We start from the raw sequence: 23,672 nt of genomic DNA on the forward strand, positions 1-23,672 counted from the left end.
CAATTTCTATATCTTTTACTTATTATGATATGGTCTATTTGATTGAATGTATGACCATCAGGATATTTCCATGTTTGTTTGTGTATATTCTTCCTCATAAACATAGTGCTGCTTATTATTAAATTTCTGGATCTGGCCAAATTAATCTTTCTCCATTAATATTTGTTATGAAGGCTTAGTTTCCAAGAATTTTTTTTTTTTACAAATTTCTTCTTTTCCAATTTTTGCATTAAAATCACCTAATGAAATTAATATATCCTACCGGGGAATTTTTTCAAGGATTAATTCCAGTTTTTTTGTAGGTTATCTTGAAACATTTTGCTTGTACACTTAGCTTGCTTATTCTTTCATTAAAGGATTCAAATTCAACCAGATGATGGCTGCAATTTTTTTCCTAATGATGAAACCTGTTCCAAATTCATGTTTATCAGAGTTGTTTCCACCATATAGTAGCAAAAGGTTCTCTTTCTTCAAATTTCCTTCTCCTGTCCATCTTGTCTCTTGTATTGCTGCCAGGGCTGGTGGAAGCGGGCATTCAGAGCATGCGGGAACCGTAGCTAGGGGCACACATACAGGCCTGGATCGTTACAGGGGTGCTTAGATAGAAATTGCATGCACGCAGCAAAGACCCTAGTGCTACCACTGATTGCTGCTATAGCTATTTTATATCTATTTAATTTTTGCATGATTTCTCGAAATGCTCCAACTCTGTACAAGCTTCTAACATTCCATGAACCTATTTGTAAACCATTATTCCAAATCCTGGGTCTGTATATTTAAGTCTGTCCAGTGAAGATTACTTGGTACATGTTTTGTGACTAGTTGATTTTTTACATGATAGGGTTGTCTGCCACATACTCAACCCCAAACATGGATGACAAGGGTGACTCTCTTTGTCTGATCCCTCACCTGTGACCTGTCCACTTTGGGAGGCCCTGCTGATAGCATCTAATGTTACTGCTAGTATAGCTCACAAGATCATTGGAATGCACCAACCCCCACCACGACAAGGTAGAGATACCATGGGGAGGAAAGTACTTCAACCTGATCCGAAAAGTTCTTGGCCTAACAATGAAAAAACAAATTTATAATTTCAAAATTATTTTCAACATAATCTCGCTTAAGACTAATACATTTATTCCAGCGATGCTCCAGTGCCATTATCCCATTCCTGTAGTGGTTCTCAGTAAGATCTGCAAAAACTCTACAGCTGCAATCACTCTTGATTCAAAGAAAAATGCTGATCAGTGAGGAAGAGTTTGTTTTGGGAATAGATATCAGAGGGAGTCAAATCTGGGGAGTAGGGTGGATGTTCCAACAATTCATAGTGCAGATCCCTTAATTTTCCCATTGCCAAAACCTTTGTGGGCAGGTGCATTGTCCTGATGAAAGATGATTTTTTTTCTTCTGCAAACCAGGTCTTTTCTCACAAATTTTTCCATCTAGTCTGGTTAAAAGATCAGAATAATATTCCCTGGTTATTGTTTTACCCTTTTCAAGATAATTAATAAACGAAATGCTTTTAGCATTCTAAAGCACCGATGCCATGACTTTTTCTGCTAATGGGATGACTTTTGTCTTCTTTGGCACTGAACAACCGGTTTCTGTCCACTGTTTTGACTGCTGTTTGGATTCTGATGTGTAATGGTGTATCCAAGTCTCATCCATAGTAATAAATGGACGCACAAAATCAGTTTTATTCTTGTTAAAACGCTCCAAGCACTGTTCAGAGATTTTCATGCCAGTGCGTTTTTGATCTGCTGTTAGCAAGCGTGCCATTGTGCAAAGCTTTTTCATATGCAATTCTTTTGAAATGCACTTTGACTCGCCAGTCATCCAATATCACATCATGCACTTGATCAATGATTTCTGGTGGTGTTACACTTTTTGGACGTTCTTCATGTGGATCATGTTCAAGGCTGGTTCAGCCACGTTTAAACTCGGCAGCCCATTTCTTAATTGTCGAAAATGAAGGAGAAATGCTCATAAACTTTCATGAACTTCGAATGAATTTCTTTTGGAGTTAAACCTTCTTTTACAAAGAATTTTATAACTGCACACTACTCAATTTTATCCATTCCAAGGGATATAGACAACACATTTGCTTCAGAGACAGCTGTATAAAACAAACTACTTGATAGAATGACTTGCAATTTCACATGGATTCTTGAGACAGATGTACGAACTTAGACGAAAAAAATCTTGCCAATATTGTCCCCATCTATGGTCAAGGCCGAGAACTTTTCAGACCACCCTCGTAGACTGGAAGGAAGAAAGATCACATGGCTTGAAGGAAATGAAATTTATACACTTAATTAGAGATAATTATTTGAGACAGTACATGATGGAGGGCACTAGGAGTGTGCAGGTATTGGCCCAGTTCATAGGATCAGAACTATCCATATCCAAGGTCACGTTGTCTCCATGCAATTGTGACACGAAGAATATTTTTTCAAGAAGGGGTATGTGTGGAACTACAAGGCAGGTGATTATGACAAGCTTAGGAAAAAGCTTAAATCTGTGCCATGGCATAAAACACTGCAGTTCAAGGATTTTAGCACTGCATGGGAGATAGTTAAAGGTCATCTGGAAGAAGCAATATTAAATTGTATACCTATGCTAAGTGCTTGGAAAGACGGTGCAGGAGCATAGTTGAGTCAAAGTTCCAGGAAGGACAATGTGGCTTTCGTCCTGGTAGAAGCACAACTGACCAAATCTTCACTTTAAGGCAAGTCTTTGAGAAATCTTGGGAATATGCCAAGAATGTCTACACATGTTTTGTGGCCTTGGAGAAGGCATATGACCGGGTTCCTCGGGATAAGCTTTGGCAAGTAGTACAGGAGTATGGAGTGGATGGTCACCTATTAGCTGCCATCAAGTCCCTGTATGAATGCCCAGAGTTTTGTGTCAGGGTAAACCGCACAAAGTCTGAACCTTTCACAGTCTCCGTTGGCCTCCGCCAAGGATGTGTTCTGTTATCCCTCCTTTTCATAATATTTATGGACTGGATCGATAGGCACAGCCGAGGCAGTGAGTGTGTCAGAATTGGAAAATGTAGCATGGGACGTCTGCTTTTTGCAGATGACCTAGTTCTGCTTAGCTCTTCCACAGATCACCTCCAGCGGACCCTGGATAGGTTTATAGCTGTTTGTGCAGATGCCAGAACGAAGATCAGTGTGGCCAAAACTGAAACGTTTGTGCTCTCAAGACAACCATCCCAGTGCATTCTAAATATAAGTGGAGTCCCAATGAGACAGGTGGAGAAGTTTAAATACCTTGGGTCCATATTCATGAATGATGGAAAATGGGGCGTAGAGCTAGATACTCGAATTGGCTTAGCAAGCACAATATTGCGGGAGCTTGGTCGTTCGGTAGTATTGAAGCGGGAGTTAAGCCAGAAGGCAAAGCTGGCTGTCTTCAATACAGTCTATGTCCCCATCCTCACCTATGGTCATGAGAGTTGGGTAATGACAGAAAGAATGCGGACACAAATCCAAGTGGCTGAAATGAGGTTCCTTCGAGGGGTTGCGGGGCTGACAGAACTTGAAAGAGTCAGAAGCTCTGCAATTCGGGAAACCCTCAATATTCAACCGCTGCTTCTCCGTGTTGAGAGATCACAGTTACGCTGGTACGGGCACCTGGTCAGAATGCCACAAGAGAGGCTCCCTCAGCAGGCCCTCTTTGCCAAGCCAGAGGGTGGAAGGCCAAGGACTCGCTGGATAGACTATATCCAAAACCTTGGGTGGACACGTTTGGGAATCCCACCAGAACACCTGAGCTTGGTGGCAGAGGATCGTGACCATTGGAAGTTCCTCTTGCAGCTTTTGACCTCACAACCCAATTAGGAAGAGTGGGCCTTGAAGATGTATGTATGTGTGTATACCTAAGGTAAGGAGGGTTAATTAGGTAGGAGTTAGATGGATGAGTAATATCATTATGGAAGATTAATCTTAACGAGTGATGATTGTTAAGAGGAGACTGAAGCGGATAAAATAGTTGCTATTGAGTGACTACTTTGTGTAGGTATATCATCAAAGTGCGGTTACTGCTGTATCGTGTGAAAGAGAGACTGATGTGAGAACAGAGCCGGATGAAATGGAGATTCTTAGTATGTTGCAGAATCTCAATGTAAATACAGCTTCGGGATTAGAGGGGATATCAGCCCGGGTTTTGAAAGAATGTGCAAGAGAAATGGCAATGTCTCAGCTCTGGTAGACTTCCAAGGGAGTGGAAAGAGGGAAAAATAAAGGTGTTCTAAGACTGTAGTATCAAATTATACATCAATCAGTATCTCAGGAGTGGGGTAAGTAAAAGCACCGGAAAAATTATTTTAAAAAATTCAAGAATGGTTGGATAAGAATATACTTTGAGAAGCAACATGGCTTCATGAAGGGTCAGTCATGCCTTAGTAATTTAGTAACCTTTTATAGAGTGACAATGAGTTGTATAAAGGAAATTGATTGTGCTAGATTTTGCAAAGGCATTTGACAGAATACCACATGGAACTTTGTTATAAATCGCTATCAAAGCGTGGTATGTCGAGGGACAGAATAAAGACACAAGGTGACAAGTGATGTGCTACAAAGTTCAGTGCTGGGACCTCTACCATTTAATTTGTACATAAATGATATAAAATAACCAGAAAGAAAGTATTCAGTTGTTTGCTGATAATGCAAAATTAGATAGAGAAATAGTTAATCAAGGCAATGTGGAGAGCTTGCAGAACCATATAAATAGGCTGTCAGTATAGGCAAAAGATAATGGGTGTCAGTTTAATGTGGAGAAATGTAAAGTTATGCACTTTGGGATAAATAGATAACAAGCTGTGTACCACATTGATGGAATTGTATTCCAGGAAATGAGGCTAGAAATTTAGGAGTGGTAGTAGAGAGAGTTGAAGTTTAGAAGACATATTGCTAAGGTTGCTAAAGTAGCTCATAAGGTTACTTGACTATTGAAGGATACACAAGTAAAGATAAGGAAGTTATTCCACTTTATAAGGACTTGATATATCCACATTTGGATTACTGATCTCCTGGGTTCCTTGGGGATGAGGAAGCAGTAGACAAGTTTCAGAGGTGAGCAATCAAGATGGTGAATGGTCTGTGGAATGTTCCCTGTGAGGATGGATTTGAGGGTATATGGATTGCAGAAATTAGTTGATAGGAGAAAAAGAAGGGATATAATAGAAACAATTAAGTTACTTAAAGGTTTTATAGGATTGATTTAGGAAAAATGTTTCAGCACTTGACTAGAGGGATTATGTTACTGTTTCTCATAATCCAGTCTATAACAATAAGAACAAGAGGTCATCTCTGTAAGTTGAATAAAGGTGTGGTTAGTAGGTGCATGAGGACTAGATTTTTTGCTTTGGGATTTGTGAATGAGTGGAATGGGTTGCCAGAGTCAGTTGCAAGTTCTTCATCTGTTAATGGGTTCAAGGAAAGATATGATAGATAGTGTGGATAGTTTGGGTCTTCCACGATCCATCTTAGGACTCCATGTAGGTTCCCGTATAATCTCTTCTTTTCTCCTCAACCTTATGGTTGGTGGGATATGCTACTTTATTAGGAAATGATTATGGAACAAGGTGGTTTCACATTGCCTTCCTTGCCCTACAGTAAATATTTATGTCTGTGGATGTTCCATAGACATGTTGTTAATTATTTTAACGGTATAATAGAACACAGAAACTAAGTAAATAATTAATTTATTAACTTGATGCTGATATTTCGCTGGTGTTATAACCAGCATCTTCACAGCACAAAAACACTGTCACAATACGCGAGACTAAAACAACATGGTGTGCTTAAACAAAATTGTAGCAGCAACACAAAGACTAGAGTCCTGATTTTGGTGCCCTCTATCTGAAAAAAAAAAAAAAAAGCTATCATATATTACTAGAGTCCTAGAAAAGTGCTAGTTTTTTCTTAATATGACTGTCTCCCAGATCTTCGGCAAGTTAATACAGCATATTTGTTGAGATTTGGAGTGTGTTTTAGGGCTTCTGTCGCCTCTAAGAACAATCTCTGATTTATATGGGTTTCTGTGTAGTACTTTTGTGTTTTTTCAGTTGATCCTGTGTGCAGGGGGTATCCAGAGCATGGTCTGCTAGGCCCGACTTCCCATAATGATAATTCCGGACGTATCTTTTATGTTCGCTGATGCGGATGTTCACAGTTCTTCCTGTTTGACTGTAGTAGGCTTGATTGCATGAGCAGGGTACTTGGTAGACTCATGGATGTGATAAAGGAGGAATGCTGCCCTTCCTGGATACACTCATCACACGTCTCCCAGATGGTTCCTTATCATTTTCAGTTTTTAGAAAACCCACACATACAGGCAGATACTTACACAAACAATCACACCATCATCCTTCTCAACAATATGGCATATTAAAAACGCTAACCCATAGAGCGAGAACAATCTGTTCCAATGACAAGGCTCTTAGTGCTGAACTGACTCACTTATGCCACACTTCTTGGCCAACGGCTACAATCCACATAAAATAAACAAAATACTAAACACTCCTAAGAAACCCCTCCCACCATCCACCACAGAGAACTACAACAAAACAGTCACCATCCCTTACATTAAAGGCACATCCGAAAAGATCTCAAGAATTCTCAATAAACATAAACTACGCACTACATTCAGACCATGTAGCAAATTAGCCACCCTCATCTGCTCACCCAAGGACAGCATTCCTCCTTTATCACATCCAGGAGTCTACCAAGTACCCTGCTCATGCAATCAAGCCTACTACGGTCAAACAGGAAGAACTGTGAACATCCGCATCAGCGAACATAAAAGATATGTCCGGAATTATCATTATGGGAAGTCGGGCCTAGCAGACCATGCTCTGGATACCCCTGCACACAGGATCAACTGGAAAAACACAAAAGTACTACAGAAATCCGTATAAATCAGAGAGATTGTTCTTAGAGGCAACAGAAGCCCTAAAACACACTCCAAATCTCAACAAATATGGGTGTATTAACTTGCCGAAGATCTGGGAGACAGTCATATTAAGAAAAAACTAGCACTTTTCTAGGACTCTAGTAATATATGATAGCTTTTTTTTTTTTTTTCAGATAGAGGGCGCCAAAATCTGGACTAGTCTTTGTGTTGCTGCTACAATTTTGTTTAAGTACACCATGTTGTTTTAGTCTCACATATTGTGACAAACAGTGTTTTTGTGCTCTGAAGATGCTGGTTATAACACCAGCGAAATATCAGCATCAAGTTAATAAATTAACTATTTACTTAGTTTCTGTGTTCTATTATACCGTTAAAATAATAAACAACATGTTCGACGAACACATAAGTCTGTCCACACATTTAAGGATTATAGGGCAGGGAAGGCAATGTGAAACCACCTTGCTCCATAATCATTTCCTAATAAAGTAGCATATCCTTTATTCACAGGGACTGGTTTGCCTGTTTAGATGGAAGAAAAACCTGAATTCTTGGGAGAAAAACTCTACACCTTTTATGAGACTAGCTAACTCAACTTTAGTGGAAAAGACCTAATAAAGGTTCCTGTCATGGACTGGAATCGAATCCAGGTCTTTCCGACCAAAGGAATTCATCTATACTGACTGAGCTATGGAGACTTGCCTGTACAATAATAATTCCTTTTGTGTTTTTCTTGGTATTTCTACAACAATAAGAAATGTTGTTGTTGAGAGAGAATGCAGCCCTAACTCCTGTTAGGGCTGCATTCTCAAACATTAGAAACTTTTCTGAAAGTTCTCCATTTTGTATGATTTATATTTTTCATAAATTCTTTTAACTATGTTGATAATTTTACATGGTATGCCACAATATCAGATTAATTTTCATATGCTTCTTTCTTAATGGTGTCAAAAGTTTTTTCAAAATCAACAAAAGTTAATATAAAGCCAAATAAGAAACTCAGAGTTTCATGCCGAATATAGAAACTATATAAAGTTCGGCGAAACTTTGAGTTTCTTATTCGGCTAAGAAACAATATGGGATGTAATATTCCTTAACTTAAATAAGTTCATGTCGCCGAATTGAAACCTTTGGCTCTTCATATAATTAGTTAATATAAAGATTTGACTGTTCTATTATTATTCTGAGTGTTGCTATTTGATCTTTACATGACATGTTGGCTCTAAATCCTACTTCTCTTAGCTTTTGGTCTATTTCTTTCTTTCTTTATTCTTTTTAATATTATTGTTATTAGTATTTTACTTGTTTAAATAACATTCCTCTACAATTACTGCAATGAGTTAAATCTCCTTTTGGCATTTTGATCAGTAATAAAGTATTACGTTCATCTGGCTATTCTTCCTGCATCCATATTTGGTTAAGAAATAGGGAAAGCATATTCACCATTAAATCTATATCTGCTTTTATATAGTTCATTTGATATACAAGCTGCTTTTTCATTTTTATTTTCTCTTAGTGCTTCTTTGTATTTCACTTCTTTTTATTATTATAAGAATTAAACCAAGAACCAGTAATAGAAAAAAATTAAAAAATATAAACATAAATGGATGGAAAACGTTCAAAGAATGAAAATGGAAAGATTACCAAAACAAGCCTTAAAGTACAAGCCATTAGGAAAAAGAAAACCAGGACGTCCTCTTAAACGATTCAACGATGACTTCTAAGGCTGGAACAGGCCATGCTAGGCCTAAATCCTTGATACGCATGACGATGATGATGACTTCTTTTTATTTTATTTTTATTTCTTTGCTGTCTATTTGTAATAATTTTTTTTTTTTTTTTTTTTTTTTCAAGTTTTCCCATACTCATTTTCTCTTTTGTGTGTTCTACCCATCTTTCTGTTTTATTTTTATTGTTTATTTCCTTCTTTTTCTTCAATAATATCTGCTCTTCTTTTCTGTGATTGTTTTTAGTTTTCATATTTTTTTAGTTCATGTTCTGCAATCTATTTTTGCCCATTACTTTCTTTTTGGTCATAACTTCTCCTGTTACTAAAAGTTTACATGAGCATCTGTTCCTCTCATTGCTCCCACTTTCAGAAGAGATGCTCTCTATTTTCTTTGTATCATTATATGTAAGTTTTTCCATCTGATGCTCTCCATGCTACTTTCTGTATATTTTTATGCTTAAAGATGGATTTCCCTATTATTAATTCATTTATCATGAAAAAATCCAATAACATCTTTCTGTTCTCATTTACCTATACCTTCATTTCTCATTATCATTTCTCTACATATGATCATTTTGTATTTTACCATTTAGATTCCCCATTGCTGTAATTATATTTCTATGGTTTCGGTCATCTATTGTTTTTGTAATATATCATAAAATTCATATTTTTCTTTACCTCTGTATTATTATTAGTTGGTGTATATACATTTAAAATTGTCACTTTATATAGAACCTTGAGCTAAATCTTGCTCTTATGCATCTTTCAATAATTAGTTCCCATTCTGTCATTGCTGCTCTTGATTTAGTGAACACCATTATTATTACTCCTTTTGGGCATGTTCACTTTCACTCTCCTCTTCTTTGTTTGCAGAGTATGTTACTGTTACTGATTCTAAAACTCAACTGAATCAATCCCTGACCATCGCATCTTGTCTCGCTTATTCCCAATATTTAAGTTTTGTAATATAAGTTGTTAACACACACTATTTTCTTGGATTAAGTTTAAAGAGCCAAGCTATTTTCTTACTTTGTAACAGAGCAATTTGGAGGAAAATTGTTGACAGGAAGTTAGTAATGTTGTAACTTTTTCATGTAGTACTATCATAATACTCTGCTCCCACCCCCAAAGACACATTCAGGAATTTGATGATTCTTACCATAGCAAGCCAATAGTAACTCAAATTATGGCAGAAAGCATTAATGAATGACCTTCAGAACATCAATGTTGCAGTGTTACTTTTTTGTGAGACTTTTCAGTAACTTGATTTACATACCGAGTGAGTTGCTGTAATGAAAGTTATGATAGTAATAATACACTTTTTCTTTGTTGTTTTTCAGCTTATGAGCAGGTACCTCAGCGGTCCTTATATCTGTTGGGTAAAAATCTTAATAGTTAAGAAAGAATTGATTAAGAAGATTTTGGCTTTGATTACAATTAGGGTTGCAACACTTAAGTCTGCAATTGCAGGTGTCCTTTGGCCAATATTTGCTGACACTGCTATAGTATAGAAATGCTTCCAGCTGGAAAACAGTTACAGTAAGAAATTCATCATGTAGCTTACATAATAGTAGTTATAAATGCATTCCAAAGTGGTTTTTGGTTAGTTTGTTTTATTACAAATCTTTTAAGAATATCTTTAGATACGAATGTGCTTATATTTGGACCTGTTTTTCATGTACAGATTCCAGATATCAAATGCTATAATAACTCCATATAGAGGCCAGCCTATAAGCTCTGCAACAGGTAGACATATGATACTCACTTATAAATATTTCTACACATTATTCTTTGACTTCTGCATCTTGTCTAAAAAAAAAAATTCTTCACAGTTATTGCCTTGATTTGTATTTCATGTTTAGTGTTGAACATTTTAAAGTAGATTATATGAATCCAGACATAGCATACAAATGCTGAATGGATTTTATTAAAATAAAAAAAAAAAAAAAGAAACATATTTAATATTGCTCTTAAAATAAGTGTACCATCTCACCTGTTACTAAGCTCTTTGATTTTGAGAGTGATGGAAGAGATTTTTATGAAATAATGATGAAACTTCTATGGAAAGGGAATGAAATGGAAAATGCACATTGTCACTGCTTGGTGACTTTCAAAAAATCTTCAGTGAAATGTGAATAGGAAAACAATTTATATCTTAAAATTTCATGGAAGAATATTTCATACATTTCTATATGTATTTTTTACAACTGTGTTTATTTGATTCCAGAGTTCAGCAAAGAGAAAGTGGGCTTATTTATCTTCAGCTGTTTTTCAACAGCAGTAAATATAAATGTTAAACAGCAAAATTTTTTTAAGTAATTAATAGTGTAACAGTAAGAACTTTGATTCTGAATTCTGAGTCATAAAGTATTATTTAGAATGCAACTAACTGACCTACTAGAACTGGATGTTAAATTTAAAATAATATAGATATTTTTTCTATCATGAATTTCTATCATAAACATGAATTTGATCATTTTATTATTTGGTGCAGATCACCAGAAGCAAAAATAGATGGAAATTTCAGCTGAAGGATGGTATTATGAATTTGCGAGGTAAAGACTATGTTTTCCAGCGTGCCGCAGGTGATGCAGAGTGGTGAGAATAGAAGGTTAAATGCCAAATATGTAAATTAACTATGTAAAGATACTACTTTTGCATTACCCTTAGAGGTGTTTCTGTTCCTTCTCATCATTCACCATTACCGAATCATAGCCATTCTTGATAGAGAACGTTTATATATTTTGTACTTGAATTGTCCCCTTTTGCAGATTCCCCAAATACCATTTTGAAGTACTTCATATCTGTGAAATCATGATGTTATAATAATGCAGTAGTGAATTTGTGAACAGTAACTATTTGATAGAATATTTTGTACGTGCTTAAGATTATTGTGAAGAGATGAGCAAAATTTGATGCTGTAGTTAAATAGTGTAATTATTCCTTGTTATTATAATTGCAATGCATTCTGCTGTACAGACTTTCTTGGAAGCTTTGTATTTCTCTTTCAGTTAAACAGGTTATGAATCTAACATGTTGAAATCCTTATTGCATTTACATGTTAGATTGTCATGAGCACTGGGATTGTCTCCACATATATGCTGTGAGCCATTGCATCACCTTTATTTCACCCTCATGTGCATTAAAAGGATATTTCACCCCCATGTGCATTAAAAGGATATACCATTTCATTGTGATTGTGTTAAGTACATATGATCTGCTTATGTATTATAAGCATTATGATATTGGGCCATTTATGAAATGTTGAACAATTTTGTTAAGGTTGTAACACCATAGTCTTGAAAGTGCTTTTTTAGTTTGATATTTCATTTTATTCACTTTATGGTATTCCCTATTGATACACTTTGCCAATTGTGATAATTTTGCATTTATCTTTTTTTTTTTTTTTTTTTTAATATTAATTCAACCTTGTGTGAGAGAGAGAGAGAGAGAGAGAGATCATGATCATCTGCATAATTCATGTAGAGTGGTGAGATGTACAGCTATGCGAGTGTCTAACTTTATAATGTTGGCCATCACAATAATTTTGATTTAATATCAGATGTACAGAAATAATAAATGAAAACGTTATATTTCAGTTTAGATTTTTTTGCATATATATACAAACACATCTACCTGTTGCTTTATAGTAATTTGACATGTATTAAACATAATTTTTCATTTTTTTTCTTTCCGTTATAACTAAAAGCAGTTGCAACCTAATTAATGCAAATTTTTAGTTCAGTTTAATATTGTAATTCTTATTTCCTACATATAGAAATCTTGTCCATATTTGAAAATGTTGACTTTATAAAGATTATTACAAGTTGTCATGGTTTGTAGTAAACTGAGTCAGAAGAGTGCAAATCTAATTTACAGTGTTCTCATGTTTCTAGAATATTAAAATAATTGATTGTTATTGTAAATGATTATTGTAATAACCATGAAATAAAAATGTTATGAATTTTCAGTATTTTTGTCCATGATTATTTGAAATCCAGTTAATTTTTTATACTCCACACTGTAAATAAGAGTTGAAAAAACTGAATTGCAATTCTAAACATAGTACCAGTTTTTGAAGAACTAAGCAATTTCTAAAAGCATTTTAAAAAAAAAAAAAAATATATATATATATATATATATATATATGGTTTCTGCCCATGAAAGGTTATTGGTAAACCCATAATACATTTGTACCATGATTGGGCTGGATTTTTTCTGCTAGTCTGAAAACTTCGCTCTAGAGACCATACATGGAACTAGGGCCACTTCGGTCCTCCAATAAGCAGGGTGCTGGTCTCACTGGGCAGTGAAATTCATTTCCCACCTTCCTTTCCAGCCTTATAGGCCAAGTGGCCTGTTCTGGACTCAATTCCATCTTTTTAAGGGTCTTCCTTTGCATTGAGTACCTTTTGGGTGGTAATTTAGAATTTGTTTAGATATTCTGCTTCTATTCATTCTCAGTATGTGTTCTTTCCATTTTTCCCTATAGCAAATAACAGTTTCATTTAGGGAGGTTGTAATTCCAAGTTGTTTTCTGATTTTGCTGCTTTTCATTTTGTCCATTATTGTGACTCCTTCAGTTCTGCGCAGAAATTTCATTTCGGATGATTCAATTCTTCTTTCATCTGCTTTTTTTATTGTCCATATCTCACTGCCATAAAGTAAGGTTGGTTTAGCTACTGTATTGTAGTTTCTTATTTGTGTGTTTTTGTACATAATTGGGTTAAAAATTTTATAATGCCTGTTACTTTTAAAAAGTTTGAAATCTTTGGTTCTATATCAGCTTCATTTTCATATTACATTGTGCAACCTAAATATTTAAATGTATTTACTTGTTCTTATTTTGTTGTTTATTACTATTTTGCTTCTTATTGGATTATCATCTTTGAAGGCTATGACTTTAGTTTTGTCTGTTAATATTTCCATACCATATCTTTTTATAAGATTATTTAGACTGCATAATGATTTTTGTAGTTGATCTTCATTGTTTCCAAGGATTATTTGGTCATCAGCAAAAAGAAGAGTAGCTAGTCTGGTGTTATGGTTTATCTTGAATCCTCCTTCATTAGTTATCTTCCATTCTTTTATGATTTTATCTATGTATATCAGGCCTGCACAACATATGACCCACAATCCTATTTATTTTGGACCATCTGCCTGATTGAAATTATTTAATCATACGGTTAATATGAAATTAGACGATTTTTTCCTAGCATTGAATTAAATTTTTACTAAGACTGCATGTTTACGTTCATGCGATTAATGTCACAATCATGTTTCTTTCAACCTGACAATAAATTGCATTTGGAGTTTTTCCCACTGTCGCATTTAATAAATTATTACAATCACTTTTGTTAGCGCTAGTGTTGCTGTGGGGAAATTCAAAGTTGCATCTCTGTGATAATGACTTGATGTCTACAAACGAGAACGAATCGTATTACACAAAGTTGGCTGTGTCTTGATTGGCTTTGCCAATGTAATGGTTGGTTGTAGTTGGAGCAATACATTACATAACTGTTATCATAACCTGCATTATTGTGAGTTTTTCATCATTAGTTTTTTGTAATTAATATTGTCAATCTCGACACGAGCTTAAGTAAAAAGCATCAAATAGATTCGGAATATCGAGCATTTAACCCTGAGTGGACGAACAATTATTTTTTTACATTGTTTAAGGATAAAATAGTGTGCATTGTTTGCTAGGAATCTATCGCTGTACCGAAAGAGTACAATCTGAGATGTCATTTTGAATCGAAACATCCTAACCTTGGCAAGTTGGATACAAGTGAAAAGCAAATAAAAGCAACAAAGTTATTGAAAGTCCTTAGCAGTGAGCAACAAGTCTTTAAAATAGTGACATCTGCAAATGAAGTTACCACAAAGGTAAGCTTAAAAATATCACAAGAATAGTTTGTGCTGGCAAATCATTTACTGAGGGAGAGTTGATTTAAAAAAAAAAAAAAAGTGTCTGATGGTTGCTGTTTCCGAATTGTGTCCTGATAAGAAAAATAATTTTGAAAATATCAGTTTGTCCCGTATGACTGTTCAGCGCAATGTGGCTGATATTGCTGAGGATCTTAAAGATAACTTGAAAAAATCGGCTAGTGAATTTGTCTATTATTCGCTTGCTATGGATGAAAGTACTGGCGTGAAAGATACTGCACAGCTTTTAATATATGTAAGAGGCATTAACAAGCATTTTGAGGTGACAGAGGAGCTTGCTGGTTCGTGTTCAATGGAAGGGAGATCACAAAAAATGTAAAGATGTGTGTAACCAAAAAAAACTATCCTTAAATTTCAAGAATTTAGTAGCAGTTTGCACTGATGGTGCCCCGTGTGTGGTAAAAATGTTGGTGCTGTAACATATATGGAACAGTATGCAGGTAAACCATTGACAAAATTTCACTGTCTGATTCATCAGCAGGTGTTCTGTTCAAAGGTTTTGCAGTTGGATCATGTGATTAAAGTATTTGCTCTGGTCAACTATATTCGAGCTTGTGATTTGAAACACAGACTGCTTCAGGCATTTCTAGAAGAAAATGATGCTGAGTACAGGGATCTACCATACGACACTGATGTACATTGATTGAGCCACGGTAAAGTTTTGTCACTCTAAAAAATGAACTGGTTGAATTTTTGGAATCTCAAGAAGATATGGAAAAATTCCCAGAAATAATCGATGAAGAATGGAATCAAGATTTATTTTTCTTGTGTGACATTTTGGGTCACTTGAATGACCTTAACTTACAGCTTCAAGAAAAAAAAACAAGTTTGTTTTTCAGTTTAAAGAAAGAAAGAAAGAAAGAAAGCTTAAAGGCATTCAAAATGAAATTAAGTTGGTTTGAAAATCAACTTGCTAAGGGGGATATGTCACATTCATTAACTTTTCAACAGAATATTATTCAATGGTGGGTGGAAAATATAAGAAACACCTATCACTTCTAAGTGAGGAGTTTCAGAAAAGAATGCACCTGAGTAATGAAGACAAAGTCCGCATAAAAGTGATTGAGGATCCATTTTCTGTCGAAGCAGGAAATCTACCTATCAAACTCCAGATGGATGATCTCCAGTGTTCTGAAAACTATCGGGGCAAGCATAGGGAGAGCACTTTACAAGAGCTTTATTCTATTTTGGATCAGGATAAATTTAAAAGTTTGTTGGATACTACCTACCAGGTATTTTGTATGTTTGGGAGCACATATACTTGTGAACAAACATTTTCGGTCATGAACATGAACAAAACCAAGCAGCGTTCATCTTTAAGTGATATCAGTTTAGAGGCCACATTAAGAATGTCCACTTCAAACATGACGCCAAACTTCGATAAAATAGTGGCAACAAAGAAATGCAATGCATCACATTGTGACATTCAGTCACTGATATTTCACTGAGAATAAGTGTGATATTCTTAGTGAAATTATTAGTAAACTTTGCGTTTCTGTTTAAGTGGTTTATATTGAGAAATTTTGCAGCTATATCTGTTTGTAAATAATTTTGATTATAATTTTAATTGTAACTCTAAAAAATTTAAATATGCATATTAATTAGCATTTACTGTAGACCTACTAACAAATTGACTTAAGTTTAGCTGCAGTGGACTAGTCTAAGATTCAAGGTCCGAAGTGATCTGGTCATTGGTCAGGTGGTCCAAGTTGGGTTTGGCCCTCAAAGATAATCAAGTTGTGCAGACCTGATGTATATATTAAATAAAACCGGCGAGAGAGAGGGCAGCCCTGATCTACTCCTCTATTGATTGGTTTTCAGCTTGATGTTGAAGTATTGTACTTCACCAATATTTTATTATCTTGATATATATTATATAAGGCTCTAAAGAGTTGGTTTGGTATTTCATATTCTTCTAGGATTTCCCATAATTTTTCTCTGATAATTTTATCAAATGCTTGTGTAATCTATAAAAGCTGTGTGTTTCTATGTTAATTTCTCTGTTTTTCAATTAATAATTTTAATGTAAATGCAGAGCCTATGCAAGACCTGCCTTTTCTGAATCCATTTTGTTCTATTAATTTTGGGTCTACTGTATGTTTAAGTTTATATGCTAAGATTTTTGCATATATGTTCTATTAATTTTGGGTCTACTGTATGTTTAAGTTTATATGCTAAGATTTTTGCATATACTTTATAACAGGCACTAAGTAAACTGATTTCATGATAATTGTTTCAATCAGATTTGTGTCCTTTATGTAGATGGGGATAACTATTGCTCTGGTCCAATCTTGTGGGCATTTTCCTTCTTACCAGATCATATAAAAGTTAAGTAACCTGGGGGAGAATTCAGGTCCTGCATATTTGATAAGTTCAAAGTTTATATTGTCTTCTCCTGTTTTGCTTTGGGTTAATGCTTCTGTTAATTCTTCTAGAATGATGTTTTCCAAGTTATTGAGATGTTTACAAAGGGTAGTTTTCTGTTTTGAATGTTTTCATCATACCATAGATCTTGGTAGTGATTTTGCCATGTTTCTATTTTAATGGTATTAATATCTGCTTTTTCTCTAGTTTCATTGCTTAGATCTTTGAGCATTTTATATGCATTAGGTCTTTTGAGTGTATTATCTCTCTTTAATTTTGTTACAAAATTGTTCCATCTGTTTCTGTTTATTCTCCTGCGTGCTGCTTTTGCTGTTGCTTTTTTTTTTGTTGTTGTTGTATTTGATTTTTGATTCTATTGTTTTTAGGTTGAGCTGATTTTTATATGCTTTTTTCTTTTCTTCAATAATGCATTTAATTTCATAATCCCAGTCCCTAAGGCCTCTTTTTCTTTTCCACTTTTTCTTTGTTCCTAAACTTTCTTTTGCAGCTTTTATCATTATGGTTTTTAGGTTTGACCATTCTTTTTCTATGTTCTGATTTTGTTTTATACTTGTTATCCAGTTCTTTATTCTTTTTTGATACAAGTCTTTAATACTATTGTCGTCCAAAAGTAACTTTGAAGGATTCAAAATTTCTATTTTCCTTGTGCTTTTTAGTTGTTTTCCATCTTGGTTCCCATTTTATTTTTCCAATTGAAAGGTAATGATCTGATTCTATTTCAGATCTTCTGTATACTCTTGTATCTATTATCATTTCTGACATTTTGATATTGCTGATTATATGTAATCAATAGAGCTTCTTGTGGCTCTTGCTTCCCAGGTGTATCTGTGGATCTGTGGATGCCTTTATGTTTGAAGAAGGTGTTCATTATTTTAAGGTAATTAATTGCTTATAGTAAAATCTCTTAATCTATTTCTATTGCAGTTAAGTTCTCCGATAGGTCTTATGTTTTGTTTATACGGTTTATTGCCATTTCTTGCATTGAGATCTCCTGTTACCAAAATGTGATCCTTAGGATTGGTCTTTATTTAATGTTCTGCAGTTTGGTGTAGAAGTTTTCTGAGTCCTCTTTTCCTTCTTCAGGTGTGTAAGTTCCAGTTACTGTCATATAGCCTCTGTCTATTTTAATTCTCATTTCTATTATTCTGTCACTCCAAAAGTTGTAATGAATTAAGAATTGCATTGTTTCTAAGAGATTTATGTAGAAAGATCATTACACCAGATTTAGCTCTCTCTCTTCTGCTTTTACTCCACTGTATATAGACGTAATTTTCAGTTTCATCTATTCCTCTCTACTTTTTTTTTTTAGATTCTGTGATTACTGCTATTTTTACATTTCTTTCTTCAACTGCTTGGCCCAGTTCTATGATTTTGTGGTGGATACTTCTCACATTTCAGGTGGCTATATTCCAATAGGTGTATTTCTATTTGTTTTTTTATTTGTTTTCGATAATTTCCTTCTCGAATCCTTATTCCAAGCTGGTTAGTTACCAAAAACGTCTGTTCATTTACTATCTTCATGAGTCTTTTTAATGGGTTAAAATTTTGACTGAGAGGGTTACTGACCATATGCAGTCTAGCTTGGTGATAGGGCTGCCATCTTGAAGCTTTCAAGCATGCCTTAAAGTGGTAGGAGGGAATTTTAAAGAGAAGACATAAATGGAAATAGAATTACCCATAGCCCTCAATTACTCTAATAGCATTAGGGTCATGAGTTAAGAGTTGGGTGAGGAATGCCATATAGGAAAGATTAAAGAGCAACGAGGCTACCTCAAAGAAGAGGGAAGAGAGAGAGAGAGAGAATTGACTGCTAGGGGACCATGGGAAAGCCACTTCCCTTTTCCCACCTTAAGAATCACAAACATAGATGCCTGTAGTGGTATTCAAGTCTGCGACCTATTGGTTGGAGAACTGACACTCACCACTTGGCCAACCAGGCTGGTATTCCTTACAAAGATTTTCTAATATAAATTTTTCATCATAGACTTTTAAAAGATTATTCTAGGTGCTTTTTAAAAATTTTAAGTCACAATCAGAAAGATAAATTTTTAAGAAAGCATTTTAATTTTTAAAGAAAAATTTGTTGGATTATGCATGACTTAGTTTTAACAACACTGTAGTAATAATAGGAACCAAATTCCCTTCTCTGTTGTAATTCTCTTGATAAGAATATACAAGGGAAGAGAGAGTGTGTTGCAAGGATAAAAATTGCTTCAGGTTTGATAATTAACACTGATTAATTTGTGATAACTTTATTTCATTAAGAATGTGCATGGAAGCTTTTTTTTTTGAGTATTTTGAATATAAAGGTTCTAATTGAGCATATTTAGCAGTGACATTCAAATATTATGTAGGCGAAAATATTTTTTTCTGCAATCACTTAATAATAATGAATTAAATTATTCCTCTTTGTTAATCACTTGTCTCACTATTGTCTGTTTACAGTATGTTATATTTATTAGCAGCAAGTACCTTTTTTAGAAAGATTTTGATATATTTTTAGATAGCATCCTATGAATGGTTTTCCTTATGATGGAGACTCATTTGGACAAAACATTGGTAAGCATCATCACCAGCATTTTAAATATGCTGTGCGTACCTGCTGCAACTAATGCACATCTATATGCAATAAAACCTATTATTATGTAATATGCTTAACATAGGTTAAGAAAGATAAAGCTGGCCAAATTTTAGACCAGCGATTTATTTATGCACATAGCAACATTGCCACACTGCACAAAGTTATAAATTTAAGCTTTCTCCTAGGTCTATGTGAAGAACTACTTAAAGTAGAGATGTTTATTATTGAGTGTAATTAATATCGACCTCTGCAGATATAGGGGTGCTTAAGGGTCAAAGCTGTATAACTAAGAGGAGACCTCTATATAGTCTTTAAAGGAATGCAAAGAACCGACCAGAGCTTCTGACCTAATGTCCAATCCTCACCTTCTCATGGTGCACCCTTTTGGGTATCTACCTGGATACTGAAAAAATGAGGATGGGCAATTTGGGATTTAGCCGACCAAATTGTATTCTTATTGGCTTAAACAAAAATACAAAATTGATGGTACAACATGACAAAATTTCATGCCCGATATGGTGTTGCCCACTTAAACAAGACCTCTGTTTTTTTTGCCAGGGAACCAGGGTGAACTGCAAAAAGTCGGCTACTGGAACAAATCTGAAAACACATCCCAACTCAACATCACCAGCGTTAGATTGGTACTATCAACATAAGAAGCCTGAGATAGGAGGGTTGGTAGCTTACTTCACCTTTGCAGGGAGTTGCTCGGTGTTGTACCACTTTACCCCAGTCCTGAAGATACTTTCAGGCGCAAACTTTGTTTGCACACACTTGGATAAAGGATTAAACTAAATTTATTATAGTCTGACCAAGTGAAAAATAAACTTTCAACATCTTTCTCTAAATCCAGAGTAATTTAATAAAAAGTAGCACACTGTTTGGCAGCTCCTATAGGAGGAGATGACCTTGCTAATGCTTCTGCTTCTGCCTGGTATCTCCACTTGGACCTGGCTCCCACTGAAGAGACCTCAATAAAGGGCGAAACTAGTCTTGGTAGTGGCCTTTCCATTAATGCATAACATTATACATATCTGCAAGGAGATGTGTTTTGCATTATGGGAGATACTGAGATAGGAGTGTTGGTAGCTTGCTCCACCTTTGCAAGGAGTTGCCTGGTGTTGTGCCACTTTACCCAAGTCCTGAAGATACTTTCAGGCACAAACTTTGTTTGCACACACTTGGATAAAGGATTAAATTAAATTTATTATATAAGGTAGAAGTGAAGGAATTTTTTCAGGCTTTAGCGAAAGCAACTGACACACAAAAAAAAGGAAAAGTTGATTCTTGTTGGGGATCTAAATAGCAGAGTAGGAAATGAGTGTTAGACATACAAAAATATTTTGGGAAAATTTGGAGAAAAGAGCAAAGCTAATATTATAATGGCCAATACCTGTTGTATTTATGCTCAGGACATGGACTGGTTATTACTAACACCATGTTCCAAAATAATGTGCACAAATTCACAAGGAATAAGAAAAGGCTCATCGACTTGTTGATAGTGACGTTTTCTCTCTGGTGCAGGACACCAGGTGTACAGAGGATTTGAAATTGAGAGTGATCACTATTTAGTCTTGAGCAGGATAAAATTGAATTTCATATTGAAAAGAATAGCATGTAGGAAAGTTTTAAAGTGAATAAAAGTTGAGCAGCTCTTAGATGTGAACTGTAGACTAACATACACAAAGATTATTGAAGAAAAAATGAAAGCGTTTGAGAACAGGAACCAAACCTTGGAGATTCAGTGGCAAGCCATGCAGAAAATCCTGATTGATTCAGCAAGAGAGGCATGTGGTGAGGTTATCTGCAAGGAAAGAAAAATCAGAACTCCATGGAGAACACAGGAAGTTAGAGGCAGTGAAGGAAAAGAAGAAATCATATCAAAAGTTCCTGGCAAATAAGTCAGTTTTTGCTCTTAGAGAATACAGAGACAAATGTATATAAGCGAAACACTATGAAAAACTAGCAAAAGTCATGGGAGGGCTTTGGCAAGAACATAGAAAATAAATGTCAAGAAGGTGGCAAGATATTCTGGAGGTTGTTGAAGAAGATTAGAAATAGAAGAAAGAGTGCTGTAAAAGGGGTTAGAGATGATAAAGGTGAAATGAAAACAGAAAAAAAAGATATCCTTGAAGTATGGAGTAATTACTTTGAAAAACTGCTAAATGAAACAAGCAGTGATGACAGCACAGTAATAAAAAAACACTGACCAGGCATGCAGTCAGGAATATATATCCATGCTTGAAATGTGGAAAGGCAGCAGGAGTAGATGCTATTCGATCAGAAATGCTGAAGTATGGTGGTATAAAAGTCATACAGTGGCTGCACTGCATAGTTCAGAAGTCCTGGATAGAGGTATGAAATCCCGATGATTGGAGTAGAGCTCTCATAGTACCCATATATAAAAAGGGAAATAAAACAATGTGAGAATTGCAGAAGTATTTCCGTAATGAGTGTTCCTGGTAAGATTTATGCAAGTATACTTGAGAAACATTTGAGAAGAATTGTGGAAGAAAAGCTTGGTGAAGGACAAGCTGGATTTAGGCCAAATAGAGGCTGTCAGAATCAGATCTTCACTTTACGATAAATAGTTGAGAAATCATGGGAATATAACGGAGATCTGTATTTAAGTTTTGTCAATCTGGAAAAGGCATATGACAGGGTAACAAGAGAGAAGCTGTTCAATGCGCTATAGTTATATGGGGCATTATAGCAAGAAATACTTAGTCTTTATTTGAGTTGTAAGGCAGTAGTTAGAATTGAAAGAAATACTGGAAGATGGTTCAATATTAAATCTGGTGTTAGACTAGGATGTACATTATCCCCTCTGTTATTCATTATCTATATGGATCACATTATGAAGGAAAGTGGTATTAAACATGATAACAAAATTGTAGATGTTAATGTCAGCTCTTTGCTTTATGCGGACCATGTTATACTTCTAAATAAATCCGCTACAAGTCTGCAAGATTCCCTGACTAAATTGAATAACTGTTATAATAGATATGGTTTGAAGATCAGCAATAAAAACACAAAGACAATGAAAATAGGCAGAATTGTTGAAATGTCTACTGCACTGTGAACAGAGAACTTGTGGAACAAGTAAAACATTTCAGCTACTTAGGCATGATTTTTAGTCGTCTTCATCATCAAATTCCTGACATGTACCCTCAAAGGGTGTGTACAGGATATGATAGTACTACATGAAAAATTTACACCATTACTAACTTCTTATCTACAATTTTCCTCTAAATCAGTCTATTACTTGTCAAGACTAGAATATTATCATTATCAGATCTTATATTTCTATCGTCTAAGGCACATTGTACTGTATCAATCCACCTATATCTTGGTCTATATCTCTGGGTTGTTTTCCTGCCAACTTGGCAGAGAACACTTGGTTTGCTAATCTTTCCTCGCCCATTCTGTTTAAGTGACCATACCACCTGAGATTAGCTCTGCTAACGCATTCCTGGATGCCGACAATGTCAAGTTCTTTCCTAATATCCTCGTTTTTAATATGATATTGCCATTGATGCCATCTGTTCATGCCTCTAATCTTTCTTAGAACTCTCCTATCTGCTTTCTTTGGTCAAGTGTTTTACTTCTGACCAAGCTCTCAGATCCCCAGCCGGCATGAAATTTTTTCATGTTGTACCATCATTTTTTATTTTGGTTTAACCAATCAGAATATATTTTGGTCTGCTAAATCCCAAATTGCCAGCCCATCCTCGTTGGTTCAGTATCAAAGTAGATACCCAACAGGGTGCATCACGAGAAGGTGAGGATTGGACATTAGGTCAGAAGCCCTGATCGGTTCTCTGCATTCCTTTAAAGGCTATGTGAAGGTCTCTCAGTTATACAGCTTTGACCCTTATGGAAATTGACAACAGAATCAACAAAGCCGGTATGGTAAGAAGTCAATTGAATAAATTCATATGGAATATGAGAGAAATTAGTTGGAACACTAAATTAGCTGTATAAAAGTCTTCAAACAAGTTTTAACATATGGATCTGAGAGCTGTTTAGAAATAAAACACTTGACCATAGACTAGAGACTGCAGATATGTGAGTCCTGAGAAAGATTAGAGGTGTGAACAAATGGCATCAATG

At 35.1% G+C, this 23,672-nt stretch overlaps 1 protein-coding gene across 1 annotated transcript in view; it reads left to right on the top strand.

Moving 5' to 3' along the window:
- Positions 1 to 12,617, top strand: part of LOC150102723 (transcription initiation factor IIA subunit 1-like) — a 204,589-nt gene extending 191,972 nt beyond the window's left edge. The window contains exon 10 of the mRNA XM_090399213.1: positions 11,142 to 12,617. Within this exon, the coding sequence (XP_090255339.1) occupies positions 11,142 to 11,249 (108 nt within the window). The 3' untranslated portion in view covers positions 11,250 to 12,617. The remainder of the gene's footprint in view (positions 1 to 11,141) is intronic.
- Positions 12,618 to 23,672: the final 11,055 nt, after the last annotated feature.

This window comes from Typopeltis vanoorti, chromosome 10 (assembly GCF_054136105.1).
Source record: "Typopeltis vanoorti isolate ZY-2024b chromosome 10, IOZ_Tvanoo_1.0, whole genome shotgun sequence".
NCBI classification, from domain to species: Eukaryota; Metazoa; Arthropoda; class Arachnida; order Uropygi; family Thelyphonidae; genus Typopeltis; species Typopeltis vanoorti.